The 15,178-nt window shown below is 44.4% G+C and overlaps 1 protein-coding gene across 4 annotated transcripts in view; it reads right to left on the bottom strand.

The window, feature by feature from the left end:
- LOC130849270 (carboxyl-terminal PDZ ligand of neuronal nitric oxide synthase protein) overlaps positions 1-15,178 on the bottom strand; it is a 296,636-nt gene that overhangs the window by 212,806 nt on the left and 68,652 nt on the right. For all 4 annotated transcript variants that reach the window (XM_057728028.1, XM_057728031.1, XM_057728029.1 and 1 more), the window contains exon 2: positions 8,660-8,731. In XM_057728028.1, the coding sequence (XP_057584011.1) occupies positions 8,660-8,731 (72 nt within the window). The remainder of the gene's footprint in view (positions 1-8,659; positions 8,732-15,178) is intronic.

Genomic DNA, 15,178 nt, shown 5'->3' with positions numbered 1-15,178 from the left:
ATATAAACTATATAAATACAGTCTTTTTGGTTTGTAAAGTGCTATTTCATGCATTATCCCAGACTCAACAATAGCACCAAAGAGAACAACAAGTATCATCCTTTCCCTTTTATAAACAAGGAAACTGAAATTAACGGCAGTCAGATACCTCACCAAGGTTACATATCAAGTCAAGGGGATGCGAGTCCAACTCTCATTATTCTTCAATGAGTGCTCTTCTGACTACACAGTGCTGCCTTTCCAAGGAAGCTAAAAAGTGCAATGAGGGGGACTGGTGTTAATATTTGGGGCTTGACACTATGGAAAACAATTTGGAGGTTCCTTAAAAAACTACACATAGAACTACCATATGATCCAGTAATCCCACTCCTGGGCATATACCCAAAGAAAACCATAATCCCAAAAGAAACTTGTACCATAATGTTTATTGCAGCACTCTTTACAATAGCCAGGACATGGAAGCAACCTAAATGCCCATCAACAGATGAATGGATAAAGAAGATGTGGCATATATATACAATGGAATATTACTCAGCTATAAAAAGGGATGAGATGGAGCTATATGTCATGAGGTGGATAGAACTACAATCTGTCATACAGAGTGAAGTAAGTCAGAAAGAGAAGGACAAATATTGTATGCTAACTCACATATACGGAATCTAAAAATGGTACTGATGAACTCAGTGACAAGAACAAGGAAGCAGATACAGAGAATGGACTGGAGAACTCGAGGTATGGGAGGGGGCGGGGGGTGAAGGGGAAACTGAGACGAAGCGAGAGAGTAGCACAGACATATATATACTACCAACTGTAAAATAGTCAGTGGGAAGTTGTTGTATAACAAAGGGAGTCCAACTCCAGGATGGAAGATGCCTTAGAGGACTGGGGCAGGGAGGGTGGGGGGGACTCGAGGGGGGGACGTCAAGGAAGGGAGGGAATATGGGGATATGTGTATAAAAACAGTTGATTGAACCTGGTGTACCCCCCCAAAAAAATAATAATAAAAAAAAAAAATATTTGGGGCTTGAAAATCATACCAAATATTTGGCTGCCAAGTGCACCAATTCACACAGCATGCCCAATGGTGCAAAGCCAATAGCCTGATTTCAGTACTAACGGTCACGCTTCAACTTTCAACCAGTAACCTCCAAGCAAGCAACCCCAGTGTGTCAGACCAACTGTGGGCTCATGAAGAACTTCTGTGAACTCTGTGAATTGTTTTAAGCTGTGCAACTTAAAAAAAAAAAAAAAAAAAAGTCACATCCCCTCTTGTCTTCTTTTCTTCGTCCAGCTAGCATCTTCTCAGACCTTCGGATCCTGGTAGACAAAGAGCAGGATAATCATCCACTGCTTCTGGGGAATAATTCTTAAGCTTCCTTCCTCCCTGGTCATCATAGCGGTCAGAGGACAACATGTGGGTCAACCCAATATAAGGCAGCTGGTATGGAGTGGGGAAAGTATGTGATCTGGAATTAGAGGGCCTGCTGGTTTGGTCTGGCCTCCACCACTTAGCTTATCCTATTTGGTAGACAATAAACAAAGCAGGTGTGGTAGGTGGAATGATGGGCCTCCAAAGGTGTCCATGTCCTAATGCCTGGAACCTGTGACTATGTTACCTCACATGGCAAATGGACTTTGAAGATGTGATTTAAGAATTGAGAGATGGGGGGACTTCCCTGGGGGTCCAGTGGTTAAGAATCTCCTTCCAATGGAGAGGACACAGGTTCGATTCCTGATAGGGGAAACTAAGATCCCACATGCCCTGGGGCAACTAAGCCCACATGCTGCAACTACTGAGCCTGCACGGCACAACTAGAGAGAAGCCAGTGCGCCACAACAAAGATCCTGCAAGCCACAACTAAGACCCGACACAGCCAAATAAATAAATATATATTATATTTATATATATAAATATATATAAAAAGAGAGAGAATTGAGAGGTGGGAAGATTATCCTGGATTATCCATACGGGCCCAGTGTAATCACAAGGGTCTTTATAAGAGGGAGGCAAGAGGGTCAGAGTCAAAGAAGGGGATGTGGCAATAGAGAGTTCAGACTGATGAGGCCACAAGCCAAGGAACAAAGGCAGCCTCTAGAAGCTGGAAAAGGCAAGGAACAGATTCTTCCCTAGAGCCTCTACAAGGAACACAGCCCTGCTGACCCATTTTTTTTTTTTAATTTACTTATTTTATTTTTTATTTATTGGCTGCATTGGGTCTTCATTGCTGCACACAGGCTTTCTGTAGTTGCGGAGAGCAGGGGCTACTCTTCATTGTGGTGCGCGGGCTTCTTATTGCAGTGGCTTCTCTTGTTGGGGAGCACAGCCTCTAGGCATGCAGGCTTCAGTAGTTGCAGCACGTGGGCTCAGTACTTGCGGTGCGTGGACTTAGTGGCTCCTCAGCATGTGGGATCTTCCTGGAGCAGGGAATCGAACCCATGGCCCCTGCATTGGCAGGTGGATTCTTAACCACTGCTCCACCAGGGAAGCCCATGACCCATTTTTATTTTAGCCCCATAAGACTCATTTCAAACTTCTGACCTCTAGAACTGTAAGATAATAAATCCGCATTATTTTAAACCAGTAAGACTGTGGTAATTTGTTTCAGTAGCAACAGTAAACTAATACAGAAAATAAGAGAAACTGAAGATTTCTTCAGAGTAAGACAAGGCAACAGACCAGGGTCTTTATGTGTCAAGAGGACTAGGTAAAGGTACCTCTCTCAACCTTGGAGGAAGTGGCAAATCCTGAATAAGGAAACAAACCAAAAAAAAAAAAAAAAAAAAAAAAAAAGAGCAGATCCAAAAACTATTGCTACCCACAGCTGCAATCCATTCCAACTCAGTTTGTATGTCATAGCTTCCCCAAAATTCATCCCAACCCCCAGTTAATCACTGGAAGTTCCTACAAGCTGTCCAATGAAAATAAGGAAGCAAAAAATGTGCAGTGAATTTCCACTGGCCTTACTCTGCAGCAGTGGAAAGCATGCCGGGCTGGGCATCAGAAGATCTGGGTCTTCCTCCTGTGTGACTCTGGGCCTCTAAAATCTAAGGGGCAAGCTGATAACCTGCAATTACATCACTTCAAGCAATGAATGACGTCCTATGATTCTGTGTATTTGAAGTACACAATAGATTGAGTTTAAACAAGTACTTTTTATTGGAGAAAACATTTAAGTCACTCATTCATTCAGGAAACACTACTGTGTACTAATGGTCAAGCACTAAATTAGGCAGTTGAGGTTCAAAGATAGTATGATGTGATGTGGTCACCTCCTTTCAGGAGCTCCAAGTCATCCCTGAGCCACAGCATCCTCATCTTAGGGGTCACTTGGCTGCAGTATCTACTGATCATTGACTCCATCCCTCAGTAACCCACAGGCCTTCCCTGTCTCCCCCAAATTGGGTCACATTTCCCAGTTACACACTTTCTTAGCTTCTTACTCTTTTTCTAATAACATGTAGTTATTCATCTGCCTGGCTTGTCCACTGCTGAATATAAGCACCTAACAAAATACTGAAACATTCGCACAGCATAGTGTTCCGTAAGTATCTAATGAATGAATGAGTGAATAAATGAATGCGTGCACATGCATTATGCTGGCTGGAGAGCCAGGTGTCCCCTTCCCTAAGCCTTCCCATGTCTCATCAAACAGGGGTAACAAACAGGGACACTCCAGGCTAAAATGAAATAACATATGTGAAAGCATGTTTAAAGTCGTAAGTGCATGAGCTATAAATACATATGAATAATAACTATTAGCCATGGGGCAAAAGGAAGCACTAAACACCCTTCCCCAGCTGAGCAGGGCTAGCTCTCCTGCTCCTCACTTCTTCCTCCGCCATCTCCCAGGTCTCAGCTCTCACCTGCATGGTCTCCACTCTAAACAGCCTCCAAACACACTGCCTTGGGAACATGCCACGCTGGTCACCAGAGCCTGACCAACAGCTGTGAATCCAAGCAGAGGGACACTGGATGATCAGGGCAGGAGATATCAGGGCAGGAGATGGCAGGGCCAGAAGTGGGTCTACTTGGAGTGTTCGAGAAGCAGAAGGTGAAAGTGCTAAATTCAGGAAAGGCCTTCCAAGAAGTGCTGATGAATTCATCCACTTGTGTGCCAACCTGTACCATGCCAGCTGTGCTAATGCAGCACTTATCACCACTCACAACCCCAGATCTAGTCCTTAGAAGTACAGTATAAGGAACTCCCACACCCTGGCATTGGGTAGTTCAGTCAGGAGGCCCCCTGTGACAGCAAGTAACCTACAATCCGTTGTGAATCCACATCCTGCTCCCTGAGACCACCCAGAAACACTCCAAGTACTCAGTGGTTCCCACCCCAACAAATCCTTACCACAAAAAGAACATTCATCTATTTAAAGGGCCAGCACCCAAGAAGGTACACATGGTACTGAGAAAAAAAAAATCTTGAAACACTTTTATACTGTTGGGGGAATAAAAAAAAAAATGGTGCAACCATTATGGAGCACAGTATAAAAGTTCTTCAAAAAAATTTTTTAAAAGAATTACCATATAATCCAGCAATCTCACTTCTGAGTACACATCCACAGGAATTCAAAATAGGATCTCAAAGAGATACCTGCGTATCTGTGTTCACTGCATTATTCACAATAGCCAAAACGTGGAAGAAACCCAAGTGTACAACAGATAACTGGATAAAGAAGATTTGTTATATACATTCAATTGAATACTATGCAGCCTTAAAAAGGGAAGGAAATCCTGTCACGTGCTACGACACGGGTGAACCTCCAGGACATCATGCTAAGTGAAATAAGCCAGTCACAGAATGGCAAACACGGTATGACTCCACATATATGAGGTATCTGAGTACTCAAAATCACAGAAACAGAAAATGTAAAGGTGGTGGCCAAGGGCTGGAAGAGAGGGAATAAGAATTACTGTCTAATGGGTACAGAGTTTCAGTTTTGCAAGATAAAATTTTAGAGTGAGCTGTTACACAACAGTGTAAATACACTTAACACTACTGAATTATACATTTTATTATTATTATTATTATTATTATTATTACTATGTTTAAGAACTCACAGCCTCTGAAATCAGACTGGGTTCAGATTCTGCTCTGCCCTTTCTCACCATGTGACTATTTTTTTTAAATGTAGGCTTGCTTATTTATTTATTTATTTTGGCTGCATTGGGTCTTTGTTGCTGTGCGCGGGCTTTCTCTTGTTGCGGCGAGCGGGGGCCACTCTTCGTTGCAGTGCACGAGCTTCTCATTGAGGTGGTTTCTCTTGTTGGGAGCAATGGCTTTAGGTGCATGGGCTTCAGTAGCTGTAGCACATGGGCACAGTAGTTGTGGCTCTCAGGCTCCAGAGTGCAGGCTCAATAGTTGTGGTGCACGGGCTTAGTTGCTCCATGGCATGTGGGATCTTCCCGGACCAGGGATTGAACCTATGTCCCCTGCATTGGCAGGTGGATTCTTAACCACTGGGCCACCAGGGAAGCCCCTGAATTATACACTTTTATTTATTTATTTTTTATTTTTTGGGGGGTACACCAAGTTCAATCATCTGTTTTTATACACATATCCCCATATTCCCTCCCTCCCTCAGCTCCCCCCCACCCTCCCTCGAGTCCCCCCCACCTTCCCCGTCCCAGTCCTCTAAGGCATCTTCCATCCTCGAGTTGGACTCCCTTTGTTATACAACTTCCCACTGGCTATCTATTTAACAGTTGGTACTATATATATATGTCTGTGCTACTCTCTCGCTTCATCTCAGCTTCCCCTTCACCCTCCGCCCCCACCAAACCTCAAGTTCTCCAGTCTGAATTATACACTTTTAAATGGTTAAATAAGTGATGTGTTTTTAACCATCATAAAAAAGCACCTTTGAAAGTGTATGAGAAAAGAAAAAGATGCCAAAGACATAACAAATTTCAAAAGAAAATCTATATGATGAGGGAAACAATGAGAAATGGGGAGAGGAAAGAGGAAAAACACCAGTCAAATCAACAGTCCATACATTTAGCTCAGAGTCAACACTGCAGACCCTGGGGTAGGAACAGGAGTCCATACAGCTGCTGGAGCCCCAACTCAGAAGATAAATCTGGCCACCCTCAGGCCAATCCCTTCACTCCAAGTGCTTCCCTCTCTGAAATGGAGACAATCTGCACTGCCCCATCCACTGTCCTGTGCAAAGCTCCAGAGAGGATCAGGGAGACTGGCATCTAAAGGGCCTGGTGAGGCATGACCCATTTCACAGATGGAAGGCACCATGATCCTTATAGTACGTGCCTCTCTCTGAGGACGAGCCACTGCTCAGGGCCAGGCTGGAGGCCTGCATCTTGTGAATCCACAAGAGCATCCAAGAACCAAACTCTGCAGAGTCCTGCCCAATGTTAGCCTGGCACCATTCAACACAAAGGGACAGAGTCAGGAACAGTCCTTTACACAGAAATCACATGCCCTAGTTCTCCACAACTGTAATTACAGCCAAAACAACTTTTGAAAGGGAGAGAAGAAAAGAAAATAGCAGTCTGGACCTAGCAGTGAATTGGGGGGTTCAGGGTAAAACACACACCCAGAGTTCTTATCGGTGGCCAGACTAAACAAGTGACTGGACAGCCAGACCAAACAGCTTCCTGGCCAATTAATTTCTCCCTCTAATTGAGTGCTCATTAAGCACTGGAAGCAGGTCACAGGGAACGGAGCCACTGGCACACAGCCAGCTGGGCCCACAGGTGATGAGGGAAAAGACAGGAGCCACACTCCAGCCCCAGAGGCCTCCAGATCCCATGCATGGCCGGCCGGCCCCACCACACACCCTGACCCTCTGGAGCTCCCAAGCTGGTATTTCCTGTACCTCTGTTCCTTCTACAAAGTTGCATTTCTGCTGCTGACTCCCTCACCGGGGAAGTTCCATGTCCCTACCTTTTGGTTCTCCAGCTGGGGTCATCACTCAAATCAGGAGGAAGCACAGCCCTGGGCGTGAATCCCAGCTCCAACTACTGACACCAATTTGATCTAGAATTAATTATTTGATGTCCCAGGCTTCCGTTTCCTCATCTACAAAATTTAACAATAATATCTTCACCTCATCTAGCGCAGTTACAAATAATAACGTTATTTCCGTATTAAAAGGCCTAATAAAGCACCTATCACATAGTAAGTGCTGAATAGTAGCTACTCTTATTGATAGCTACTATTATTAATATTTATTACTCTAATAATGGTAGCGATATTAGCAACAACATATTCACCCTCTCTTAGTCAAATATGAAGAAAAGAAGGACTGTTTTGGTTGAAACCTCAAGGTCACAGCCATGATGAGAACAGTAACCCATCCTCACAAGAGCAACACCCCAGATACGCTCAGCCGAGGCCTGAGCGGGAAGGTGAAGGAAGAGAAGAATGCTGGGCCTGAAGCCAAAGGTGTGATGCCTTTTGCATGCGCTCACAAAATCAAGTGGCAACCTGCATGCAGGCCACATGCCCACAACTTCCAGACATTTGTGACTCCCTGAGCCTCAGTTTAATCGAGAAAATGAAGGAAACATGACCCCCACTTCACAGCTTATTGTGAACATTAAATGAACTCACGTGAAAGTGACTCGTTCCTATGTCCCTGAAAAACAGTGTTGCTGTATTTAATAGCAATTTCAACAAATTCAACTTAACAATAAAAATTGCTGAAGGAATGAGAGGGCCAAAGTAGTGACAAGATTATTTTATTAGGCTGATGAACTGCTTAGAGAAATAGAAGCAAACATACTAATTTTCTTCCCAAAACTGTTGTCAATGAATTGAGGTTTCTGTTACTCAGATGAATTGACTGAAAGTAAAACTGGCAAAAAGCAAAATGATACTCCCAACATCTATATGTTTTCCACTGAGGTGAGTAGATTCTTCTAGAAGACAAAGAGCCCAAACCAGGCTGCATTCAGGATGACCAATCCAGCCACCTCCAACACCGATTCTCTCCAAAAAGTCATTACAATTTACTTGACCAATCCCAACCCCACCTTCAAAACGCACAAGTCTAATTTCTTCTGTTTCATGACAGGGCACATGGGCAAATTCCTTCACAGCAATTAGAAGACAACTTAATTTTCATTCCACCTTTGCTCTGTGTACCACAGACACCGAAAGCTACAGGTTGGAAGTTGACCAAAGGCTTCTAGAGTACCCGACATGGCAGAAGAGAAGCCATACACATGTCCAGGGCCTAAAGCAGCCAACCAAGGAAATTCTGTTGAAATCCCACATTTGTTCTTAAAATTTTAAGTAGATCTTCTCTATGTACCACAAAAATGCTTTATTTTTTAAATGCTTTGAGCCAATTATCAGCTAATTTCTAAACCACTGCACTAAAATCTTTGAATAAAAAAGATACTTCACCAGCCTCTCTCACTCCCTGGCAGAACCCACACATCCTCAAGAGTAACATGTGTCTCAGTTTGAGAAGCAGCATGTCACAAGAGAGGGAGAGGGGTGCCCTCCAGCCACCATATAACCACTTTAACCTTGGCCCTTAACCAAGATCAACACCTAACTCAGAAAGCTCCCCTGGACAGTACAGGTGTCTTGCAAAGAGTGCAGCCATACATTCTGGCACCCCCAGGACTTTCTAAAGGGCGGACGCTCAAGTTCTGGCTCCACACAGCCCCCCTCCAGCCACTCACCCGGATACGGCGCATGGCAGCCACAATCTCCACTCTGCTGTTGGGCCTCGGCACATCCAGGCTTCCGACATACTGTGGGGAAAGAGGCAAACACTCATTAAGAAGAGGGAGAGCAAATGTCTCTAATCATGGAATGTTAGGGCTAGAAGGACCTTTGGAGGTCATGAAGTTCATCTTCCTATTTTACAGGTGAGGAAATTAAGAGCCAAGGGATGTCTCGAGACTAGTTCTAATTTTACAGAAAGCAAAATAAGAAACTGTTTCCTTTTCATCTCGTTCTTAATCAAAGATGCAGCCAAGGACTGTGTTTAAATAAGCAGGCTTCTGAGACAGAAGGAGTTAGGTATGAAGAATCTCCCACTATCTTTGTGGCAAGCTACTTTGCCTTTGTCTCAATTTCCTCATCTATAAAATGGGATTTCGCTAAAGATAAAATGAAATAAGGTATAAATCTCTTACACAAATCTCGTTTGCATGCATTAAAGCAGTCTGAAAGAATAAAAAAGAATATCTACTTCATTTTTAATTAATGGAACTTCATTGAGTTAGCCCCGGATGTTATAGAGACCTCACACATTTGAGTAATTTCCTAAATGGAAAAAAGGAATGGACTAGTTATGTATTAAAAATTTAACCTGATTACACTTTTATTTTTAAAACCAAATGACATACAGGTTGTTAAATAGTGTATATAATTTCTTGCTGTATACTATTCAAATAATGCAGATACATGCAGAGCAAAAGAATGAAGTCCTCCACTGTCAACAGTTCGATGTACATCTCTCTTTTTGTATATTAATATCCTCTGGGCTATTTTATATATGTGTGTAGAAAGGAAAGGCAAATCCCAGTGGGTCAATGTGGAATGGGATGGTGCACACACCTATAAAATAGCCCAGAGGATATATATATTCAAAGACACACAGAGGAATTTCTTTTATGTAAAAAGGTTCATACTACTCACATTGTTCTGCAACTTGATTTTTTAACTTTAAATATAACTTGGACATCATTCTCCACCAATACATACAGGTCTATCACATTACATGTGATGGCTTCCCTACTGATGGACACTTACCCTAGGGCACTATTACAAAATTGCTTCTACAAACCTCCTTATCTACACACCTTTGAGTTCATCCAAGTAGCCCTTTAGGCTGGATCCTACAAGTGGCATTGCTGGATCAAAATCATAGATAATTTCTAGAAACCGTTACTTAGCAGGATGAAACAAGAGGACAACCCAACATTTATTAAGCACCATCCCATTCCACACTGACCCACTGGGATTTGCCTTTCCTTTCTATACACACATATAAAACAGCCCAGAGGATATCCTAGAAATTAAACAGCCCCAGGATAATTTAGAAGTCTACACAACCAAAGACTGCATTAACAGAAGATAAAAGCAGGACAGTCATCTCTGCAGGAAACGTATTTCCTGTGGTTACGGGAATAGAAGGTTCTTCCTAAAATCTGGAACTAACGCTGGCCCCAGTGAGGAAGGATTCGAAAACTAAATACTTGGAAAGGATTTCCCCTAGTATTGACCCACAGTTTATGCTAATACACTGAAGATCGTGACTCCGAGCAGCCTGTATAAGTCTGGGCCGCATATGAACAGCCTCACCACAGCAGGTAAACAAAGCCCCCTCAGATCTAACGACCTAAGCATGCTGTCAGCTTTAACCATGGCTGGCGTTTCTCCCCTCTGAGCTCTGCTGGGCCCCACAGTTTGTCAGCATGTCGGTGACCCACTTAGCCAGGAATGACACGAGGCCAGGTTTGTGACTGCCCAACTTCAAAGCACCCCCCACACACACACTGGGGGCAGTGTCCACCCTCCCTCTCCTGAACGCTGCACACCTGATGGCTCTTGACCTGAACTCTGAGCGGTCAGGACTGACTTGGCAATCAGACCTTTAGGGCTTGTGTTCCCTCTGCCATCACATGAGAGCCTGGATCTCAAGACAAGTAAGGTCACTCATGACAGGTGAACCTGGAGGAATGACAGCCCTCCCACACTGATCCCTGCAAGCCCAGGAAAAATCCTGCTGCCCAGTGAAATCCACAACTGGGCCTGAATCAAATGCCCAGATGGGTCCCACTCCCATCCCTTCTCAGGAAGAGGTGTCGCTGGACTGAGAATCCCAAAGCAGTTGGGGTACAGAGAGGATGGAAGCAACACAGACAGAGAGGAGAGGCAGCTTTCTAGCTTTGGATAAGGTTTCCTAACAAGGGGGGAGCATCCTGCATGTGAATGCACTCACATGAGGACGCCCAACATCTTCACGCGATTAGTGCCTCCTTCACGTCATCAGCCAAACTGGTACATGTGCACGCACACACTACACACCTTCACACACACACACATCAGTGTACACATGCTCACACACCTCATGTGCCACACGCATACATGACTCACCACACACACTCATCTCACACACCCCACACAAAGTGTGCACACGGTCATCCCACACTCACTAACACATCCCACTTGTATTCACACTACGCACTCACTCATCTTCCTTCCCAATCATATGAAGAAAATCACAAATCTGCCTTTCTGAGAAAGAGTCTGGAGCAGATAACCCATCTCTACCACAGCTGTACCTTATGGTTATTCAAGGAGATTAAAAGGAAACACGAAGTAGGGATCAAAAGCTAAATATCCACACTAACCATGAACCAAAAAGCAGAGCAACAATTCCGGGAGGCAGGGGAGGGGTCAGAAATCCCACTCCTCAGGGCAAAACCAGAGGGCACAATAAGTGATGAATGCTGTTCTGTATATGCATATCCCCACAACAAAAAGAGTACCTTGATACCTAACCGTTACCGCCTCCACAACTAACTTCAGTCCATCCTGAGGCTCCATTTTGGGCAAAGTGTAAGACACAGTCTTAGACCAGAACCAACTAAAAGGTGGTTGGTACAACCATTCAAGTTAAAAAAAAAAAAAAAAACTAGAAGGACAATGCAAATTGTACTAACTAATCAACATATGAGACTTATCCAAGTCAGTTTTATCTGTGGCTTCATCTTCCAGATAAGTAGGTGTTAAGTACAAATAAGGTTAACCAAAGGACTTCAGACATTCTTTGTAAGTTTTTGGAAAACCTCAGCCTTGGTGCTAGGTTAATACCTCATGAAGTTTTTTGGGTTTTATTTGTTTTGTTTTTTCATTTTCTTGCTTCCACCCTGTTTTCTGGAGGTTAACTGTTGAAGCAGAACTGTAGTGTTTCCTGGTACATCAATCACACTAAAAGTAGCAAGACATAACAGCTTAACGCAGTCACGAATATCATTGCCACCCATCAACTTGCTAGACTTTCTGCCCTTGCCCTTGTCAAGGAACTCCTTTCATTTACAAGGTTTCTGTCAAGTGTTTCTAAAGACCAGGAGAAAACTTATGTATGAATCAAAAATAAGTGCATCAGATGATTCTGCTTGTGATAATGTTGGAAAAACTGGTATCCTCAGACTGGGTCTCCAACAAACTCTGGACAAGATAAAAAGAAATGCGGGGAGGGTGGGGAGGACTCGAGGGGGGGGGGAGTCAAGGAAGGGAGGGAATACGGGGATATGTGTATAAAAGCAGATGATTGAACTTGGTGTACCCCCAAAAAAACAAAAAAATTAAAAAAAAAGATAAAAAGAAATAACTGCATAGAATGTACAAAGAGTGAACTATGGATACATAGGATCTATGGCTATTAGTTAATAATAATGTATCAATATTGGCTCATCGATTGTAACAAATGCAAGATGTTAATAATGGGAAACTGAGCAGGGGTGGGGGCGTTGAGGGGGTAGATGGGAACTCTGTCCTTGCCACCCAATTTTTCTGTAACCCTAAAACCACTCTAAAATTTAAGTCCATTAATTAAAATAATAAAAATAACTTTGAAGGCACTGGAGAGAGACCAAAAGCAGGCAGCGACTGGCAGGGAATCAACCCTTGAAAAGAGGCTACCGCACTCGGTAAGACCTGGTTTGTGCAGTTTCACCCAACAGCACAAACCCACAGGTACAGCATGGGCTGGCTGGAACTCAGGCAAAAATGCTCACTCAGGCTGCCTGGGGAGTTGGTCACCAGAGACTTGAACAGCCAGAGGAGCCTGAAAGCGAGCAGAAATTCCTGACAGAAAGGGAGCCCGAGCTGTCTATAAATCCCACTCAGGTCTTAGATGACCCCCCTAGCTGCACATGTGTATAGGAGGCTCCAAGGAGTCCAGCAGAAGGTGGCAGCGGCTCACCTCAGCAGAGGCCGATTTAAGATCAGCCATGTTAACAGTGCTTAAGAAGAAAAATCTACACTCTTCAGAAGAAGACAGCAGAATCTTTTTTTTTAAGAACTTTTATTGAGATACAGTTAACATACAGTAAACTGTATATATTTAGAGTGTACTATTTGGTATACCAATCTCCCAATTCAATCCCCCCCAGCCCTCCCCGCTTTCCCTACTTGGTGTCCATATGTTTGTCCTCTACATCTGTGTCTCTATTTCTGCCTTGCAAACCAGTTGATTTGTACCATTTTTCTGTATTCCGCATATATGTGTTAATATACGATATTTGTTTTTCTCTTTCTGACTCACTTCACTCTGTATGACAGTCTCTAGGTCCATCCATGTCTCTACAAATAAGACAGCAGAATCTTGTGTGATGGGGCTATTAGAACCCCACTGACTGGCTAGTGCAGAGAAGGCCATGGGGAAAGACCCCAGTGCTGCATTCTTCTGGGGTAAAAGGACAGGGCCCCCATAAATGGGCACAGTGTAATGGTCCCTGGATCTCTGCATTCCCAGCTCACATCTTTTCTCTGAAAACCACTCAGTGCTATAGCTTCAGCCCAGAACACATCCACGTGAGACTCAGGAGGACACCCCTCCTGTTACAGATACGGACAATGAGGCCTAAAGCAGTTATCAGATGGCAGGGAAGGGGCTTGTTCTCCCCCCAGCTCCTGGCTCTCAGTCCAGGACCCGCCCCCCCCCCCCACACACACTGTCTGCATTCTTGTTAACTGTCTCCCTTCAGGTGCCAAACCTGGCCTGGTTCTTATTCCATCACCCTGCCTACCTTCTCATATCCTTCAAGTCTCCCTGCCACACTGTGTTCTCTCTCTGAAAATACACACAAGCAGTAGGAAATCTGATGCCCTGCTTGTATCTAGAAATCACCAGCTGTGATGGGCACATCTGAATTCATCTCTTAACCAATCCTCTGTCCTGATACCTCCTAAAAACTTGGTATCACAGGCAGACGATGTCCCAAAAGGAACCTTAGGAATCACGTCCAAGGTTATGTCACAAAAGAAAGATTAAGCAAGAACATGTGAAAAGCATTTAACATAGCTGGGTATCCTGCCAGTGCTTAATAAATATTCACCATTATGACTCCATCTAAAGTTACTCTTTTTCACATCATGCTGCATCCTTCCCAGCATTTAACATGGTCTGCACTTAGGGGTTTACCTCATTTACATGGTCACTATCTGCCTTCCCGGGTAGAATGGAAGCTCCTTGAAGGCTGGGACCTTGCCCTGATATACATGCATTCCCGGCCCTTAGAACAAGGTCTGGCAGAGTAAGACTTGAGGGTCTGCTGAATGAGTGCGGCTCAACTGCAGCCTGCAGAAGTGACCTTCCCAAGGACACAGTTCAAGGCAGAACGGGCATGGAAAAGCCCCTTCTCCCCACTCCAGGCCAGCGCGACTGCTCCAACAGGAAAGCCCCTCCTTGCCTGCAGAAACTGCTCTCGGTGCACAGCTGAGCGTCCTGCGGAGCGGGATTATGAATGTGACCTGGGTGAAAGTTCTCGCCTCATTTAGCATCAAACAAAGCAGCATTAACTGCAGCGGCAGCAGCGGCCCCAGATTCCAGGGCATACACTCAGCCAATGAGCTTCTACTAAATGCTCTGGGGGAGGGGATGAAAAAGAGACAAGTTGCCCTGGGGTGTCCCATTCCCCACTTCTGCTGCCTGCTCTGTTCCCAGGTGCTAAGGTGTGAAGGGGTGGTAGGAGTGAGGACTTAGAAGAACCCACATGGACATTTACCAGTGTCCTCACCCCCACCTGCAACAAGACAGAAGCCTCAGTGCAGGTCCCCCTCTCCCCTCCTCCGCTGCCTACCCCCCCAACACCCACACACCAGAAAAGCTTCCAAAATGCTTGAAATGCAGCTGCACACCACGTCTTTATGTATTTGTAGTCTAAGAGGAATGAGGCACTTATATTTCTTCCTCTCTCTCTCCCAGCCCATCTGAAAAAGGAAGTACTATTTGAAGGCCATCTGATGTGACTGTGTCACTATTGATCAGGGGCTCAGCGGGGGCCGATGAATGTGCCGGAGATCACAGCAGAATCCTTCCTGCTCCTCAACATGAAGGGGCTGGGTGCAAAATAAATAATTCTGGTGACTTGTCTTTATGCTAATGCCTTGCAATTCTCTAAAAGGCACAGAGGGTAAGACTGAACCATGCAACGTGCCCATGAAGAGGCAACCTCTTTGGG

The sequence above is a fragment of the Hippopotamus amphibius genome, chromosome 3 (assembly GCF_030028045.1).
Source record: "Hippopotamus amphibius kiboko isolate mHipAmp2 chromosome 3, mHipAmp2.hap2, whole genome shotgun sequence".
Lineage (NCBI taxonomy): Eukaryota > Metazoa > Chordata > Mammalia > Artiodactyla > Hippopotamidae > Hippopotamus > Hippopotamus amphibius.
Note: the sequence above shows the minus strand (reverse complement) of the source record. Positions and strands in the feature narration are given on the sequence as shown.